General features: G+C 42.0%; 1 protein-coding gene across 9 annotated transcripts in view; it reads right to left on the bottom strand.

Moving 5' to 3' along the window:
- The window catches only part of CDK14 (cyclin dependent kinase 14), a 659,101-nt gene that overhangs the window by 390,655 nt on the left and 248,436 nt on the right, over positions 1-20,010 (bottom strand). For all 9 annotated transcript variants that reach the window (XM_061413377.1, XM_061413382.1, XM_061413373.1 and 6 more), the window contains one exon: positions 2,345-2,439. In XM_061413377.1, the coding sequence (XP_061269361.1) occupies positions 2,345-2,439 (95 nt within the window). The remainder of the gene's footprint in view (positions 1-2,344; positions 2,440-20,010) is intronic.

The raw sequence follows: 20,010 nt of genomic DNA, 5'->3' as shown, positions 1-20,010 counted from the left end.
CAGTGGGAATATAAAGAGATATAGGTGGAATAGAGAACTAGAGATGAGGCAAGGAGGGCAGTCATAAGAAATGAATGACATGAGTATGCCCATTCTCTAAAAGAGAACAGGGAAATCTACATCTTCGCTGCCCCAGAGAAGTTAGGTGTCAACCTGAAAATACTCACAACCTAAAGGCTGAGAGTTATGTTCCATCTGGCAGGAAATTTTAGGGTTTCAAGCCTGGGTGACAGCATCTCACGTGAACCTGAGAACTGCTTCAAGGAGGCAAGGGGAGGAGCCAGGTTATATAGAAATTTTGCAACAAGGGGCAGGTTGTCTGAACATCAAAAGATCATTGCTAATTAAAGAAAACCAGACTTCTCAAGTTAATGAATTCAGCGCTTTTCTACGTATGTATTATAACGTGTTCAGTTGCTGAGTCGTGTCTCAATCTTTGATCCCATGGACTGTAGTCCACTAGGCTTCTCTACCCGTGGAATTTTCCAGGCAAGAACATGGGAGTGGGTGGCCATTTCTTCCTCCAGGGGATCTTCCAGACCCAGGAATTGAACCCAAGTCTCCTGCACTGCAGGTGGATTCTTTACCACTGAGCCACCAGGATGGCACAAGGCAAGCGTCAGAGCTCACTGAGATCATGCCAGTTTGCTGTGTTTTTCACATCCGGAGCCTCCTGAGGGCTCACGGTAGGGCATGGCTGCAGTCTGACGGCTGCTAGATGGCAGGCAATATTCCATTTCTGAAAGGCATGAAATGCCCACAGAGTACTGCACATGTGCATGCTATTATGTGGCTTATTGAAGAGGAGCTGGCATGTCTCCACAAGAACTGGGGCCAAGGAGAAGTTCACTCACACAAAGAAGAATGAGTTTAGCAGTCAGTCGCAATCAGTTGACAAATACTGCAGAATGGTGCATTTCCTTCCTTTTATATGGCAATTTCCACAGAATATAAAAGCACAAAATGACAGTGTGCTTCAATGGGCATATTTTTAGCCTCACAAATATATTTCATTTTCTTTTAAGATTCGAAAGACCCAATTTCACATTATTTTTGTTCATTACTCTATCAACGTTACTGATTTTAGGGACCAAACTAAGTTTTTCTTCTTCTCAATTAAATTATCCAATTTGGGGGGATGGAACAAGTATATTTTTGAAACCTCTTTTATAAGTTACTGAAATATACTGAGAAAAAAAATTTGGATTTAACAGAAATACTGCAACTAGACATACTGGAAAATATGGAACAAAAATTCCAATTTTACATCAGCTGAATACATTATTGACCCCCAAATCATCAATTAAACAAAAGAAATTATATTTGCATTGATGTCTGAATCTGCATCCATTCTTGGTAGCATGTAATATATGCAACTGCTCAGTTCTAGCTGTCCTTGTAGCCACATTACCATATTATTCAAATGTATCCATCATTTATATGTAAATAGACAAGATGAATGGCTTTTTCATAAGACAACAATTTTTAAATGACAAACAGACTTAGGCAGACATTAGCAAGATAAAATGTTGTAAATATTCATTCTATTATATATTTTTAAGGAAAAATGGACACTATTTCAGTTTTTTTTAAAGTAGTGTGGTAATTACAAAATGGGATCTTAATACAGTCACAATACCAACAGCTACTCTTCTCAATAAAAGTCTCCACCAATGTCATTTGTATCTTGTAAATTACATGTTCTCAGATCCATCTGTGAAAATTGGGATGTTAATTATCATGGTTACATTTCATGATTCCACAGTTAAATGCTGAAATGGTGCTACACAAATACCATATGTTTTTCTAAGAGAAACGGAGAAAGATTAATTATGAGTTCAAGCCCAAGTCTCAACAGAATAAGATCATTACACCGTGTGCTATGCAAATTGGAAGTTTTAATTAATAGCTGAAATACTAACCAAGGGGAAAAACTGTGAAGTCTAAATTGTAAGTATCAGCCTTTTCTCTACAAATATCACCCGAATAAGGATGCTTTTCTGAACCCAAGTTATAAATCCAAAGGAGAAAACATTTTTGTTGTCTGTGAACTTCCTTTGATGGAGTGCTCACCATCATATTGTTTTATATTACTTGATAAAGCCGAAATTTAGAAAGTGTACTAGTAACAAACAGGTTATAACAGATCATATAGCTAGTGAAACTTCAACTGAACATTTTTTCTGGATTTTTCTTTAAAACACATACCATTCAAAATTATGCAAAATAAGTCTCATGTACTCAGATAAAATACTTCAGTATAGCTACCTAAAGACAAAACTCTATGATAATACTATAAGACTTTTGCTCATAATTATAAAATCTGAATTCTCATCTTACTCACCACATACTCAAACACAAGTGTCAGTGTCTCCTTGGTGTGGATGATGTCATGAAGTAACACTATGTTAGCATGTTTTAGTCCTTTTAACAGAGAGGCTGTAAGAGAAAGTGAACAAACAGATACGTTATTATGGGTAACAACCAACTGATAAGCTTCTTTTATTGTACTGGTACATCATCAGATGAAATATACCTATTTTTCCACTTTCTATGCCAATATAGATATGGCTTATCTCCATATGTATGAAATAAATATTCTGCTGATGTTGAATGGCGGTTTCTGTAAGTGTCAATTACAGCCTGTTGGTTGATGTTGTCATTGAATTCTTCAATATATTTGCTAGTTCTCTGGAGAGTGGTTCTTTCAATGACTGAGGGATGGTGACATCCTCAACTGTAATTGGGGATCTGTCAATTTCTTATTTGAATTCTCTTAGTTTCAGCTTTGTGTGCTTTGAAGCTGTAGTTTGCTACACATAACATTTAAGATTGTTGCATTCTGTGAATCAGGCCCTTTTATCAATACATAAAGCATCTCTTTGTCCCTTGTAATTTTCTTCACTCTGAAGTATTTTGTCCCTGGCAATTAATATTGCCACTTCAGCTTGATTTTGATTAGTGCTCATATGGTGTATCTTTTATATATATATATATATTTTTTTTTTTCTTTTGGCCTATACCAATGACCATTCAGGTAGAACATTTAAAGAACAGAAGCTTTTTCTATCATTGTTAATTATTTTAGTAACACTGTGTCTTCAATTTTGGTTTTTGGTATATACCCTAAAGAGAAAAGAGAAACACCAAATACGTGTTTTACATGTTTTCTATCAGGAACTTGTAATTGCTCACATATTCATCAAATATTTATTGAGAACCTAGTCACTGACACTGACGGCCCTGGACAAACCTCAAACCCTTGATACTCAATAGTGTTGCAAGCCCACCTCTTTAAAAGGGGATTTATAACACCAAACGTGAACCCTAATGTAAACTCCGGACTTTGGGTGATTATCAGGTGTCAAGGTAGGTTCCTCTATTGTAACAAATGCACCACTCTGGTGAGAGATACCAACAGTAGGGAGGGTTGGGGTGGGAGGCAGGGAAGAAAGTACAGGAAAATCCTCTGCACTTTCCACTCAATTTTGCTTTGACCTTAAAGCTGCTCTAGAAAAATAAAGTCTATTTTAAAAAATAAAAAGATATACCTGTGTTTTAACATACTAAAAGAAACAAATCTAGATTATCTAATATTTTACTCAAATAAAATGATATTTTAGATATGGAGTCATCATGCAAAAAAAGCTGTACAGGACAGTCCCCAGAGAAGAGAGAGAGAAAACGTGGAGACTAGTACATTCTTGTATGACTCCCATGAATGCAAGCTCCTGTTTTTAGTTATTATTGCCTTGAATTTCCACTGTCTTCACCAGGCAAACCTACTTCAGGACGGTAATATATCTTTAATCCCAAGATATACTTCAATAAATACCTAATTGGCCCAAAGAAGGCCATTCAGACTGAGAATTCCCTGGTGTGGCTGGTTCCAACACCAGAAGACCACGAAGAAGTATGTTTCCTCTGAAACCGAATTGGCAGCTTCATGTGCTGCCCAAGGCCAGGGAAGTCTAAGCTATCCAAGGGAAGTCCTACAAAAAAGTAAAAATATTTTGGACTTCTCTGGTAGTTCAGTGGTAAAGAATCCACCTGCCAATGCAGGGGACACAAGTTCAGTCCCTGATCCGGGAAGGTTTCATATGCAGCAGAGAAACTAGGCTCAGTGCCACAACCATTGGAGCCACCACAGTGGGGAGCCCATGCACTGCAGCTGGAGAGGGGACCCCACTCACTGCAGCTGGAGAGGGGACCCCACTCGCTGAAGCTGGAGAGGGGACCCCACTCGCTGCAGCTGGAGAGGGGACCCCACTCGCTGCAGCTGGAGAGGGGACCCCACTCGCTGCAGCTGGAGAGGGGACCCCACTCGCTGCAGCTGGAGAGGGGACCCCACTCGCTGCAGCTGGAGAGGGGACCCCATTCGCTGCAGCTGGAGAGGAGACCCCACTCGCTGCAGCTGGAGAGGAGACCCCACTCGCTGCAATGGGAGAGAGCCTGTGCATGGTAGAAAAGACCAGGGGTACCCAAAAATAAATAAATAAAATACATACATGAAATATTTACAGATTTATCAGAGCTTTTTAAAACTAGCACTCACGACAAAATACTTACCAAAAATAACAATAACAGTACAGACACAAACTTTGAAGAAATAAGCACTACAAACATGTATGACAGAGTTTAGTATTGTTGATTCCAATAATTTACAATCTTCTTTCTTTTAATTATTCAAATATTTAATTATTCAACCATCAGCCTCAAACAACTGAAGCATATTACATGGCTAATTTCCAGGCATTCATCATCAGTCTGGGGACCAGCTTCACATGTGCTCATTTTTAAAATGACACTTGGCCCCACATTAGTCTTCTAAGACAGACTCATCCTTAGAGATCAAGATTTCAAACCACAACAGGGTATTTGGAAATGATGGCCAGGCACAGTACTTCACAGTGTGGGAATACGCATAGGTGAAATGAATTAAGGACCTCATGGGTATCACGCTTATGAAAGGAACCTAGCTTTGTGAGGCAAGTTTTGGAAAGATATACATCGTTTGTAATTTTGTCCAATTTCATTTTTCAAGTTATCCCCTCAGTTTGTCAAGCGCTGATCCATCCTTATCAGCAAGACCTCCAAAAAGGTACTGAAGCTTACAATCTATGGATGATCCACGCTCTAAGAACCCTTTGCCTAGGAATTTTGTTGTTGCTTTTATTATGATTATTACTTTTCTCCCACTATCACCCTGCTTCTCTGACCGTTTAGACCTAAATTGTTTCCCATTTCTCAAAGCAACGACTTCATGCCCATCATTTCCCATTGTGTTTTTCCTACAATTTCAGTAAAATCAAATCTCTGCCATCATTCATCCTGTGAAAAAACATCTTTTCTTAACTGTGACCGATATTATACAAAAAAAGGCCATGCTCTTTTTTTCTTTTTTTGGCTGTGCCCCGTGGCACGTAGGATCTTAGTTCCCCAACCTGGGACTGAGCCCATGACCCCTGCATTAGAAGCAGAGTCTTAACCACTGAAACACAAGGGAAAGTCCCTGTCATTTCATTTGTTTTTAAACATGGTATTTTTTTTTACCATTTCTACAGAAACACTCAAAGCCTCCACGTTTCAATGTATTAACTCTCAATTATTATAGGTTTTAGACTTCTAACTATATTTACATACAGTTTAAAAAACACACTATCGGTTAAATAATGACCAAGAACTGTTTGAAAGCAAGCCCTTTTTCTTTTGAGATTAACATAATGAACTCGTATTTGGAAAAGGATAGGCCATTAATTTCAAAACTGACGGCAGAAAAATGGCATTGAAGGGCACAAAACCGTCCACAATATCTACCAACATGAGGGTAGGTGGCAGACCTGACTAACTTGAAAGCTGCCAGCACAACAGTCTCTGCTCCAAGCCAGGTGCCAGATACTGTCATTCCTGCCGTTGCCAAGGCGAGGAAGCCTCCTGGTTGCCAAGGCGAGGAAGCCTCCTGGCTGCCAAGCGGGTGCGTGATTAACACCACAAGTCCCAGAGCCACTATGTCTCCCTTTGCAAGACAAACACTGTCAAAATAACACTCCATGTAATCCTAATAATATCTCAAATATACCACATGTTATTTTCTCATCGTTTACATACAAAATAAATCCTGTAACACTGGCTTTAACAATCCCAGCACGCTTGGTTTCCCGCAAGTTTTAAGCAAACATATGGCAAACATTTTAAATTCATTTCACCAGTGAGGCTTGGAAAGGTATGATTCTACATGACATAAAGGACTTGTAATTAAGGTTGAGGGTAAAATTTCTAACAATCAATTTGGGGCCATGTTGAAACAGTACAAAAGCAGAAAAACATGTTGCTCATAAAGATAACCGCAAAGTCTTGGCAGGACAGGACATAGAGAGCCGCCCCTCAGTGTGGGAACAAGTTCAGACACCCACTCATCCACCATATACAGACCTCGACCTTCTGCTTTCAGAATAAACATCCTAGGTTTCCACTCTGAGGTGAAACAGATCAGATGAGATCAGATCAGATCAGTCGCTCAGTCGTGTCCGACTCTTTGCGACCCCATGAATCGCAGCACACCAGGCCTCCCTGTCCATCACCAACTCCTGGAGTTCACTCAGACTCACGTCCATTGAGTCGGTGATGCCATCCAGCCATCTCATCCTCTGTTGTCCCCTTCTCCTCCTGCCCCCAATCCCTCCCAGCATCAGAGTCTTTTCCAATGAGTCAACTCTTCGCATGAGGTAGCCAAAGTACTGGAGTTTCAGCTTTAGCATCATTCCTTCCAAAGAAATCCCAGGGCTGATCTCCTTCAGAATGGACTGGTTGGATCTCCTTGCAGTCCAAGAGACTCTCAAGAGTCTTCTCCAACACCACAGTTCAAAAGCATCAATTCTTCGGCGCTCAGTCTAAACACCAACCTCATCATGATTAAAATAAATTATGTTATCGAAAAATTCAGAGCGTGTTCATTTTTTCACTGAAGGGGTTATTTTAAAAGCAATGTTAACCAAGAAATGACAAATAGAACCTTTCTTTACGAAGTCAAATAGTCTTCTAGGTCATTATTTGACATCTTATTGCTAGGAAAGGAGATATCACAAATAAATGCAATCCAAGCTTGCTCACTCCCCTTTAGCCTCTGGAAGGAACAAGTGTGTTCACATTCTCCCCTCATCATTTTACATGTTCCCTTTCTGTGTCAACCCCAGTGGTGTGGGCTGGAGGTGCTGCTACCTGATTTTCCCAGAAAACAAAGATTATTACTTATTATTACACAAGAAAGCAACCATATTTCAAACTACAACCCCAACAGACTAAACTTTTGCCTCAAGCCCGCAGATAGACAGATCTGTGTGTGTTCGACATTCGGTGTGTCCAGCTCTGCGACCCCGTGGACTGAAGCCCTCCAGGCTCCTCTGTCCATGGGATTTTCTAGGCAAGAATACTAGAGTGGGTGGCCTTTCCCTTCTCCAGGGGATCTTCCTGACTCAGGGATCGAACTCAGGTCTCCTGCATTAGCAGGCAGGTTCTTTTCCATCTGAGCCATCAGGGAAGCCCAGATAGATTTAAAGCTGTTGATATTCGCCTTATACTAGAAATAGTATACTTTCTTCCTTTGCCTACTTTATTTTTTAATTGAAGTATAGCTAGTTACAATGCTGTGTTAGTTTCAAGTGTACGGCAAAGTGATTCAGGTGTATACACACACGCACACACACACACAAACACACACATTCTTTTTCCGATTCTTTTCCATTATATGTTATTACAAGACACTGACTATAGTTCCCGAAGCTATATAGTAGTTCTTATTGTTTACCTATTTAATACACAGTACTGCGTATATGTTAATCACAAACTCCTAATTTATCTATTTATTTATATTCTGCAAGAAGTTCTCACTTACTTGCTACTGGATTCTGAATATTTTGAAAGCAAAAATATTCTGAATGGGAAAAACTTAAGGGCAAATAAGAACAACAAGATAAACACAGAGAAAGACGAAAGTGCTTGCCTGTGATGAGGTGATCACAACAGAGAAAGAACTCGTGCCTGCCCTGAAAACAGCTCCAGGGTAACTTGCGCATGGTTCCAGAAGGTATGCTGCGCACTGTGGCTGCATATTAGGAGAAATAGTGTAGTCCTGCTCCGTTCTGAATTTTCCCCTAAATGAGATCTGATCTAAAATGCACATACTCACACAAACCATAAACTAAGAAGTGAAAAAGTGAGAGAATCGGGTTAAAAAAAAAAAAAACGGAATTGTATTTTTCACTTCATGTTTACTTTTTACACTTTTATACACATTTACACCAAATTTGAGCTTCCCTGGTAGCTCAACTGGTAAAGAATCTGCCTGCAACGCAGGAAACCCCAGCCGGATTCCTGGGTCGGGAAGATCCCTTGGAGAAGGGATAGAGTAACCCACTCCAGTATTCTCGGTCTTCGCTGGTGGCTCAGATGGTAAAGAATCTGCCTGCAATGCGGGACATGTGGGTTCAATCCCTGGGTCAGGAAGATCCCTGGAAGAAGGAGTGGCAACGCACTCCAGTATTCTTGCCTGGAGAATCCCCACGGATAGGGGAGCCTGGTGGCCACAGTCCATGGGGCTGCAGAGAGTCTGACGGGACTGGGCAACTAAGCACAGCACATACCAAGTTTACATGAAAAAGCATTAACTCTCTGTTAAGGGGAAAGAGACCACAGCTAATCCAGAACACAAAGTTAAAACGCATGTGATGCCCTATAGACTTAATTTAGCTAAAATCACATTAAGGATTTAGAGACATGTTTTTCACTCACCAGATGCTGTCCAAATGTGGAAGGATAATAAGACAGGTTAGGAATACTTTATAAACATCACAAAACTTGTTTTCCATCCACCAAAAAGTCTACTGTTTTACTTACTCCCTAGTTAAGACTTGCTATTGGGGAATAGTGGAGAAGGCAATGGCACCCCACTCCAGTACTCTTGCCTGGAGAGTCCCATGGACAGAGGAGCCTGGTGGGCTGCAGTCCATGGGGTCGCTAAGAGTTGGACACAACTGAGCGACTTCACTTTCACGCATTGGAGAAGGAAATGGAAACCCACTCCAGTGTTCTTGCCTGGAGAATCCCAGGGACGGGGGAGCCTGGTGGGCTGCCGTCTATGGGGTTGCACAGAGTCGGACACGACTGAAGCAACTTAGCAGCAGCAGCAGCAGCATTGGGGAATAGACTAACTTCAACCCCACTACATATTTCCCCTGCTCTTTTCCCCTCCCAATTTCCACAAAGTCACAGACCTGAAATGTAGTCCTGACATTACAACCTCAACTATTCTCCCTGCCATCAGTACCTGTGTATCCTCTTGACTACTGGCAAACATCAGTCATCTGGGGTCTATTTCCACACTGTAGGACTGCTTCCTAAATCACTCAAAGAAGAGATTCCTCTAAAAGTACAGCTTAGCCACATGAAACAGCCAATATTTGGCATTTTTGATCTACTAACACAGCAATTTCCAGTGGCTCAACCCAATAGAGTTTACCTGGTTCAAACCAATTTTAACTTTTTCACAGAGGCATAGTTACTTTTCCCATTGTTAACATTGAAACCAATTAATCAGCTGCTAAATGGTCAATAATCAATCCTGAATACAAAAAAAAAAGGAAGCATCTGTTCATGAAACTATGGTTATTGAAGAGGGGAGGGATATAGAAATAATTTGTATGAGTACTTTTTGATAAAATTTGAATTATGATAAAGATATATTCCTTTTATAATAAAAGACATATCTGGAAAAGTTCTTTATTACAGTAGATTGGCCAAATAAAACTAAAAAAACACTATAAGATTGGCCAAAGAAAATTGAAATAATGCTATAAAATAGTATTTTGTGTGCTAAGTCACTTCAGTCATGTCTGACTCTTTGTGACCCGCCAGGGTCCTCTGTCCATGGGATTCTCCAGGCAAGAACACTGGAGCGGGTTGCCACTTCTTACTCCAGGGGATCTTCCCAACCCAGGGATCAAACCTGCAGCGCTTTCATCCCCTGCATTGGCAGGCAGGTTCTTTACCTCCATCATCACCTAGGAAGGCCTTACAAAAGGTACGCTGCTGTTTACACAATTAATGCGCAGCTATAATAATTAATGATTATAACTGTAGGGTGACCCTTCACTACTGACCCCTTCTCACAAAGGGAGTGGTGCCACTCCGTGCATTATGAGGGTTTCTTTTCATATCCTGGAACTTGGGAGGCCTCTAATTTGCACTGAAATCCAAAATATTGAAAGTTTTTCTTGTCTAAGTGGTCACTTTCCCACATTAAGGTTAACTTACTCACTGCAAAAGACTTCTACTTTTGTTTCCAACTACTTCCAATTGAGGGCTTCCCTGGAGGCACAGTCATAAAGAATCCCCCTGCTAATGCAAGAGACACAAGTTCTATCCCTGGATCGGGAAGATCCCCTGGCGAAGGAAATGACAACCCACTCCAATATTCTTGCCTGGAGAACCCCACAGACAGAGGAGCCTGGTGGGCTGCTGTCCATGGAGTCTCAAAGAGTTGGACACGACTTAGCGACTAAACAATTCCCAGCTGAACCTATAAATGACCCACCGGCTGCCTTTCTGCTCCAGCTAATCTTGTTCCTATGTGCCCCTGGACACAGCCATGCATATATGGGATGTGCATGAGTGCAAGACATGTGGTTCTTCTCAAATGTAAACACCTCACTAGTACCTTCGGCAGAAAAAAAAAAAAAAAAACTCATGCCAAGCGAACAGGGTTGGAGACAGTGGTGGTCATGCTCCATGTGCTGTTTTTAGGCAGGAGAGAGACCATGGAGGTGCTGAGGGTTACTGAAAGACTTGGTCCAAGTTGTTTTCATCTGGCCATAACAACCAGGTATAAAAGCTGTTAGGCAATTTACTTTTTTGAACTATTTTTACACTTTATTATGGTGGGTTACATGTATAGACAGAAAGAATATTGCAAAGTATGCAAAAAAAATGTGATTTGGCATCAATCCCCTTACACTTTCTGGTTAAGAAGAATAAACATTTATATCATAACATTAATGGCTATCTCTGTCTGACTAGACTTAAATAAGCTCTCCCCACATAAAATTATGTGAATTGCTATCACTGTATTCTTTTACAAAAGTTAAAATAAGTCTAAAGTCATAAAATATACTGCTTGCCATGGCTGCAAGTCCTAGTCTAAGGACCTGCACCTAAGACTCTGGCCCTCAAAAGCACTGTCGGACTCCTCCACACAGCAGGGCAGGTTTTCAGACACAGGACTCTTCATCCCCTGCTCCCCACAGCCACAGCTGTGGTCCCACCAGGAGGTGCTTTGCCAAGCGTGGTGCTTCAGCCACCTCTCAAAGTCAAGTGGCCAGTGAATGAGGCCCCACAGCAAATCTACCAAAGCCAAGGCTACGGGCGCTGGGCCCCAGAATCACCCAACAAGTAGTCAACATCTACCATGTGCCAATCACCACAGGGAAACATGTACGCTTTTGTTCTCATGGAACTTGTATGTTATATGTCAACCAAGTTTTCTATTCAACCCTTACATCTCCTAAAGTTTGAAAATCGCAGTGCTGTGTCATGGTTTTTAAATACAGTGGGTAACTACTTGAGGGGGGTGTGTGTCTGTGAGTGTGGGTGTGTCTATGAACTTAGTCACACTGTAATCTACTCACTGTTCCAAGAGCAAATAAATAAAAACAGCAATTTGATCAGTTAATGTACCTAGTATCTACTTCTATCTATCTCTGTTTCTCTCTGTCTCTCCCTTTCACACACACACACACACACACACACACACAGCCATTAAGATAGATTCCACCAAAAAATATAGTCTTGGCCTAGAAAACAAAGAGAATTCTTTATTCTGAAAATTTGATGGCATTTTGATATATGTGGATTTTCTCCTGCTCAAAAACCCCAAAAATGTGAGGTCATATTTTCAACATGAATAAAATGTTGAAAAGGTCATGATTTATAAGGCCTTTACAATTCCACTGGTGGCTCAGATGGTAAAGCGCTTGTCTACAATGCGGGAGACCTGGGTTCAATCCCTGGGTCAGGAAGATTCCCTGGAGAAGGAAATGGCAACCCACTCCAGTACTCTTGCCTAGAAAAGCCCATGGATGGAGGAGTCTGGTGCAGGCTACTGCCCATGGGGTCGCAAAGAGTCAGACACAACTGAGCGACTTCACTTTCTTTCTTTCTTTCTTTCTTTACAATTCCACCACAATTTCTAAAATCTGTGAAAGAGCTAAGTTTTATATAAAATGTTTGCAATACATTTTATTGCCTTAGCACCAGAGCTTTGATAAACAGAAACCAACAGCAGGTCTGGAGATAACTGTAAACAGACGATGAGCAAAGGAGGAGGCGAAGTGAAAGACTATGAAAAATGAACAGGAATCTCAGTGGGGGTTCATTTCTACCCTTGAATATCCCCTGACTTGAAACTTCACACACAACATCACTTCATCTGACTGAACAAGAAAGTCAGAGTCATAAAAATTACAAATGAAAGCAGAACTCAGTAGACAGTACACAGCCCCAGAGCACCGTGTTTCTCACAAAATTAGTTCAGCTTCAGGCAGTCACGTCACCTTCACTTTGACCTCCCCAGGACAGAAGTCACCCCGCTGTCCCTAGGCCTGGACCAGACCTTGAATTCCCTTCATGCGGCCTTAATCAGTGGTGGCCCAGGTGAGAAGCCAAGTTCATCTCCGCCAAGGAAGCTCTGCCCCTTCTGAGAAGGTCGCTATACACCGAGTCCCAGTCCGCTCCGCTCAGTCACGTGGTCCCTATGCTTGGTCTGCACTGATGCTCAGCTATTGACGGCACAACAGTTGACAGGTTCTAGCACCACTTAACAGGCGTCCTGGGTGGCACCAGTGGTGAAGAATCCACTTGCCAATGCAGGAGCTGTAAGAGATGCGGGTCCAATTCCTGGGTGGGGAAGATCCCCTAGAGAAGGAAATGACACCCTGGGTTGGGAAGATCCCCTAGAGAAGGAAATGACAACCCCCTCCAGTATTCTTGCCTGGGAAATTGTATGGACAGGGGAGCTTGGTGAGCTCCAGTCCATGGGGTCACAAAGAGTTAGACATGACTGAGCATGAACACACACACACACACACAAACACAGTACCACTTACATGTTCAGGAGTTTTACAAGATACTTAAGAAAAGCAATTAAAGACTCACTCAGGGATTGCCTTCCAACTGTACAAAGAGAGGCTAGCAAACCCCATCTCTGAGAGCTCTCACTAGCTCCTGCTTCATATGGCCTTGGCTATGGGAGCATTTGAAGGAGATGTTTCTATATTTGGAAATCCAGGAAAACAAACACACCTATGAAAGGCAGAGTGACATCTTAAGTGTTCAGCATTTAGAATCCTATGATGATGATAATAAAACTGTTAATGCAAAGTCACATGGGCAAAAATGGTATTTAATGAGTTTAGGGAGGGGTTCCTCCCAACCTCTTCTGAAAATAAGAACTTTCTAAATTGCTTCTATGCTCAAAAAGTCACTTCAGTACAAAAATAGTAACTTTAAAAAATTTTTCTTAGAGTCTCATCCTTTTAAAGTCACTAGCTATTTGTCAGAAACTGGCAACATCTTAGAAGTACTAGATTTCATGCAAGGTATCACAGGATTGCTTAAGACAGAACATCTATCTGCTGTGATAACTATACAAGTTAAGTTAAAGACAAGGAAGTTGTACATTACACATTTTATGCTTCTAAATTAGCAAGGCAACTTCAGACTGTCATGGCAGTTAAAAAGAAAAAGAAAAAGCCATGCAAGAAAACGACAAGGGGAAAGAAAAATAGTACTATGATCTCAAAGTTTCCAAGAAGTTTGTACATCTGTCTTCCATACTGCCAACCAGAGGAACTAGGGGAAGGGATAACTGGGTTTTACACTTACCAAGGTAGGCTCAACATTTGGTCCTCGAAAGTTGTGACTGGGCAGAATTTTTTAGTGTCTCTGCAAGGCACACTTGAGACTTGAGACTGGTACCGACAACGGTTCCTGTTCACACAACCTGCCTTTCCATATGTGGAGTCAACTCCCGGACTATGACAAACATCCCCCCATGATGGGCATGACTGCCATGTTCTCAAATGTATTCTATCTCCTGTGGACCCACATGTTCCTCCTTAATGAAATTTCACCTTGTTTCATATGTATCACACACACATACACTCATACATACACAGATATGTAAAATCTTAGTGCATGAAAGACATCTTTCACTTAACGCAAGGTGACTGAGTCATCACTCACAGCTCAAACAGTCCTCATAGAATTTAATAGCCAAATGTCACCCTCAAGAGCATCTAATCCAACCCTTCATCTGACAACTGAGGAAATTCATATATGGAAGTTTGGTCACAAGACTCAAACCCTGCCCTCCCGACCCCTTCACACAGGAGAATTCTGTTTCTGTAATCAAAAGCATCATCCTCTCTCTCACTGTCTTGGTTCTCTCCTCTTCACTCCTTGCCTTTTGCTGTGATCATGGTTTCCCTTTATCTTTGTTTCTTTCCAGGTGGTAAAGGCAGAAAAGCCTGAAGCTAAGAAGACTAGAAGGACATCTGCTATCACAAACCTATCTACACTCTTCACCTGAAGCATCATCACCGGGACTAAAGAGGCTTCAAAGGAGAGTAACAGGTAAAGAAGGGAGCTAAGGGGGCAACTGCTGTTCAAACTGGCTTTTTAAAATCATGTTTAGGGCTTTCCTGATGGCACAGTGGGTAAGCATCTGCCTGCCAATACAGGGGACACGAGTTCGACGTCTGGTCTGGGAAGATCCCAAATGCCGCAAAGTGACTAAGCCGTGAGCCACAACTACCGAGTCCACTCGCCTACAGACCATGTTCCGCAACAGGAGAGGAGTCCCTGCCCACAACTAGAGAAATCCCGCACGCAGCAACAAAGACCCAGCATGGCCAAAATATCCATCTTTTTTTTTTAAAAAAACTCACCTTTCTCTGATCAAGTCCCTCCTCTTCTTCAAACATTTCAATGGCTGCCTAACATGACTCCCAATGACCTGAGCGATAAGGCTCTTAATCTCAGAGGCTCCGCCTCCCTCTACACCGTGAACTCCAGCCATATGGCACTTCTTGTCTGGGTGTGTGTGCTAAGTCACTGCAGTCGTGCCCAGCTCTTTGCAACCGCATGGACTGTAGCCTGCCAGGCTCCTCTGTCCAAGGGATTCTCCAGAAAAGAACACGGGACTGGGTTGCCATTTCCTCCTCCAGAAGATCTTCCGGGGATAGAACCCTCGTCTCCTGCAGTTCCTGCATTGCAGGTGCAATCTACTGCTGAGCCACCGAGGAAGCATTGTGCTTCTTACAGATTTCCAATTCACTTCATCCTCTCAGACCTCTGGGATGCTATCTCTTCTGCTCCCTTCCTCCTAGTCTCTGAGCCTCAGACATCCCTGCCATCTCTTCAGAGCTCAACTTAGCTGTGATTTCCTTTGAAAGGGTCTGCTGACTGCCAAGCTCTAGCTAGAAGCATTCATTTTCTGTCAGTCTCTGAGCTCGGTGAGTTGTCCCATCCCAATGTTATAATTACCCAGTGACCTAACTCCACCTGTCTGTATCCCCCACTCACTCATCATTTGCTTTTGCTCTGGTGCAGGAGATATAAGAGATGTGAGTTTGATCCCTGGGTCAGGAATATCCCCTGGAGGAGGGCATGGCAACCCACTCCAGTATTCTTGCCTGGAGAAGCCTGTGGACAGATAAGCCTGGTGGGCTACAGTCCAGGGGGTTGCAAAGAGTCAGACATGACTGAGGCAACTTAGCACACATGCATGCGCCTGCTATTCTCACAGCAATCCTTTCAGTGCTGAATTTATAGAAGACGCCTATTGAGTGCAGCTTGAATAATATGCATGAACGAGAAAAATAAAATCTTGACATGATCTCCCATAAATCGCCATCAGCAAGAACAGTCCCTAAGACTGAGCTCTACTGTGGACTGGTTATCTTACTACAATGCTTTTAGTTCTGCCTGGATATGTTGATCAAAATAAATCCACTCTAAACGTTGTAGTAACTGACAAACACACTGAGGCTATATATTTCACTGACTTTAAATAAAGAAGCAAGGAAACATCTTACAGGATGTCACCAGGCCTTTTCCTTTCATAAGGAGGTGGAATGCTGTATACTACAACCAAAAAGGCAGGATTTTATTTCCACTCATATTTCAGATTATGGAAAGATGGTAAAAGATTTAAACCACATTCTATTTCTTAAAACTCCTATTAAAAACTAAAATTACATCCTCACATTTTTACCCAGCATGACATAATCTCATAACAATAAGGTGGTACCAATTAGAGAAGGAAGATGTTTTCAACCCTTATGTGGGTTTACAGCACAGTCAAAGCCAACCCATGGCTTTGTTTGTTTGCCCTGCAAAATGTTTTAGAGATTTAATAAGTACTGAAGAAGCTGAGGTTTTCACATAAAATGCACAACTTTGGCTCTTCAGAAGTAACAGGTGTGGGTAAAAGTTGTGTCTACACAACTGGTCCTCACACAACACGTTACTGCTACGGCTTCCCATCCTCCTTGTCCTCCAGAGTGACAGAGGCTCTTCCAGCCTGTTACTTGAAGGACCTCTACATTCGTGATCTATGAATTAATATTTCATGTGTTAAAGAGCCAACATCGGGCTTCCCATGGTCCAGTGGTTAAGAATCCACCTGCCAGCGCAGGGGTTGTGCGTTTGAACCCTGGTCTGGGAAGATCCCACTTGCTGCGGGGCAACTTAGCCCGTGCTCCGCAACAAGAGAAGCCACAGCAATGAGAATCTCCCCCGCCTTGACAAGGAGTAGCCCTGCTCGCTATACCTAAAGCAGAGGCCTGCGCACAGCAACGAAGACCCAGCTCAGCCAAAAATTAACAAATCTTTTATAAAAAAAAAAATCCAACATTACTTTGATCACACAAGCTGCAGTAATAATTATGAGGAAACTGGAAGCAGCCAATCAAGGTGGGTTTTATGAGTCCCACAGACCAACAAAAGAGAGAGAAAGGTAACTAGAAAGAGAACAAGGAAGAAGTTGTAACTACAGAAAAGTCACAATTCCTACCAAAGAGAATAGACGGAAGTGAAATTATGTCCATTTCAAACGGTACAGCTCAAAATGCCAATGAAAAAAACTAGATGGAAGAGGCAGCGCCCTTACGGTTACCAGCACGGGACTTCTTTCTCACATCATTTCAAATACAGATCTGAAAGATCTATACAGACCTCAGAGGGTATGTAGTCCAACACTTGCACTTTTTCAGATAAAGTACCTTGGCCCGGAGAGATTGTCAAAAGCCATATAATTTGGTATATCACTTCGCCTCTCTAGCCCCTTTTCTCCAATTCACTCTCAAAGACTGATTAAAAAAGAAAAATCAGGTGGGCATTAAACATCTGATATTTACCTCCTAAGAAAAATGAGAAGTAAACAAACAAAATGGACTTATTCAAGGTAGCAAGAGTTAGTCAAGCGCCAAGCTGGGCCAAGAGCCAGATCTCTGATTCCCAAACCACAGTGCTAAGGCTTCTGCCTATAAACCTGTGGGGTTTCAAGTCAGAGAATGACAGGTAAAGCTCATGGGCCTGATAGCCTTTATCCCCGATGCACAAACGAAATAAATGAGGGGCAGGGCACTTATTAGAGAGGAAACCTAAAGCAAGAAACTCAAATCATTAATAATTAATGCAAATAATATTTCTTACTGACAAGGTTGTAAGGAAATAAACACACTCATACACTTTGAGACCAGATATTACTGGGGTAGGAAGGGAGACTGGTCAAAATTTATCAAAAATGAAAAAACTTCTCATAGCCCCTGAGCCAGCATTTCTTCAAGGAATAGACAGACAAAGACCCAAGAATGTTCTCTTCAATGTTCTTAATAAATAGTAAGTGGCTCAGATGAATCTGCCTGCAATGTGGGAGACCCAGGTTCAATCCTTGGGTTGGGAAGATCCCCTGGAGAAGTAGATGGCAACCCACTCCAGCATCTTGCCTGGAGATTCCATGGGCAGAGCAGCCTAGTGAGCTATGGTCCAAAGGGTCTCAAAGAGTCGGACATGATTGAGCAACTAACTGCCCATCCATTGTGTTTTGGTTGAATAAAATACGGCACATTCATATGACAAAAATTGCACAGTCATTAAAAAGAATGCAGTAAGTTACTATAAGCAGTAATATTGAAATGCCTAAGATATACTCAGTGGGGGAAAAAAGCCTCAGGTTCAAAGCAGTCTGTATTCAAAAGGGAAGTGGAAGGGGTGGATATAGTCCAGAAGGGCTTCCCTGGGGGCTCAGTGGTAAAGAATCTGCCTGCAAATCCAAGAGACACAGGATTGATCCCTGGGTCAGGAAGATCCCCTAAAGAAGGAAACAGCAACCCACTCCAGTATTCTGGCTTGGGAAATCTCACAGAGGAGCCTTGTGGGCTACAGTCCACAGGGTCACAAAGAGTCAGACACAACTTAACGACTAAAGAACGATGACAGTACTCCAGAATCTATGAACACTGCACCGAATGACCCTGGGCTCAGCAGACGCGTGGGTGGGATGGTAGTTTACTTTTCTCTTACATTTATTATTGTTTAATTTTTTTTTTATCTAGAGCTAGCATTTTATATTAATAAAAATAAAATTCTTTATTAAATAAAAAATTTAATGAAAAAAATTCAAAAGTCTTTGCTCTCTGCTCTCTTGTTAGGTGGGCATCTCTTTAACAAACTACTTATTCATTCATTCAACTAACATTTACTGAAGGCCTGTGATTTATTTGCAACTATCTAACCCTGGATGTCATACTCTATGTGGGTTAATGATGGAATAAACATGCATATAAAATCAACTCCTATTGCTTGGTAGGCTCTGCCTAGAGAAACGTTTTGATAAGTACAATTACTAGCTCTGCTTCTCTGAGATAAAGCAACTAAATGAAAAAAGAAGTATCATGTTGCCAGCCCCTCCCCCAGCCCGTCCCCCAAATTCTTTGATGGAGCCGTAGAAGGAAAGACGGTAATGAGAGCTGAGGTTCTGTTTGACCTTCCTCCATTCATACATAACAGCTTTGGTGAAATGGACCAGCCAGAAAACAAACTGCTACCGACAAAGAGTAAGGGGAAGGGAGAGATGGAAACTGCAGGGAATGACTCCACACAGGAGCAAGGCCCCACTGTGAGACTCCTGGGTACCATTTTGGTTACTTACACGATGCTCATCTCTTTCCCAGTGAATCACCTCATAAAAGCCACGGTCAACAATGGGCCTACAACCAGGTAATGACTGATCACACCAAAGCTGGCCACAGCTATCCTCTGCCCAGATCACAGGTCTAACCTACTCTGGTGTGGGAGACTGGGCAACTGATGTGTTTGTATCTTCTTCCTCTTTTCCTGCTGCCTCAATAAACAGGTAGATTTTTGTGTCCCCTTTTAACTCTTGAGGTACTGCACAGTTTGATGGAAATGGGCAGGAAAGCTGCTTTCAGCACACTGAGATGGTCTCTTACCCACAGTCTGGGAACATTCTACAGAGTGTTCAGCAACAGCACAGACTGTGGTCTCTCCAAGAAGAATGCCACCCAGATCCTCACTTTATATAAAACACGCACAGTCAAGTGGACAAGAAGCAACACACAATAAACGATCAGAGATCTGTGTAAGTGCCATGAAAGAGTAGTAACTGGACAACTGAAATACTAACGCAATGAAGAGGAAGGAGAGAGAACTTCCAACAGGAGCCAAGTGTGGAATCTCATAAGACAGGCATCAGAGTTTCTCTAGAGGAGACTATGGGTGTGCTATAGGAAGATGGAACATTCTAACCTCAAGGAAACTGAGGGTTGGGAAAGAATAAGAGGGGCTTCCTTGGTGACTCAGATGGTAAAGAATCTACCTGCAATGCAGGAGACCCGGGTTCAATCCGTAGGTCGGGAAGATCCCCTGGAGAAGGGA

This window comes from Bos javanicus, chromosome 4 (assembly GCF_032452875.1).
Source record: "Bos javanicus breed banteng chromosome 4, ARS-OSU_banteng_1.0, whole genome shotgun sequence".
Lineage (NCBI taxonomy): Eukaryota > Metazoa > Chordata > Mammalia > Artiodactyla > Bovidae > Bos > Bos javanicus.
The sequence above is the reverse complement of the archived record's forward strand: the minus strand, read 5'-3'. Positions and strand labels throughout refer to the sequence as shown.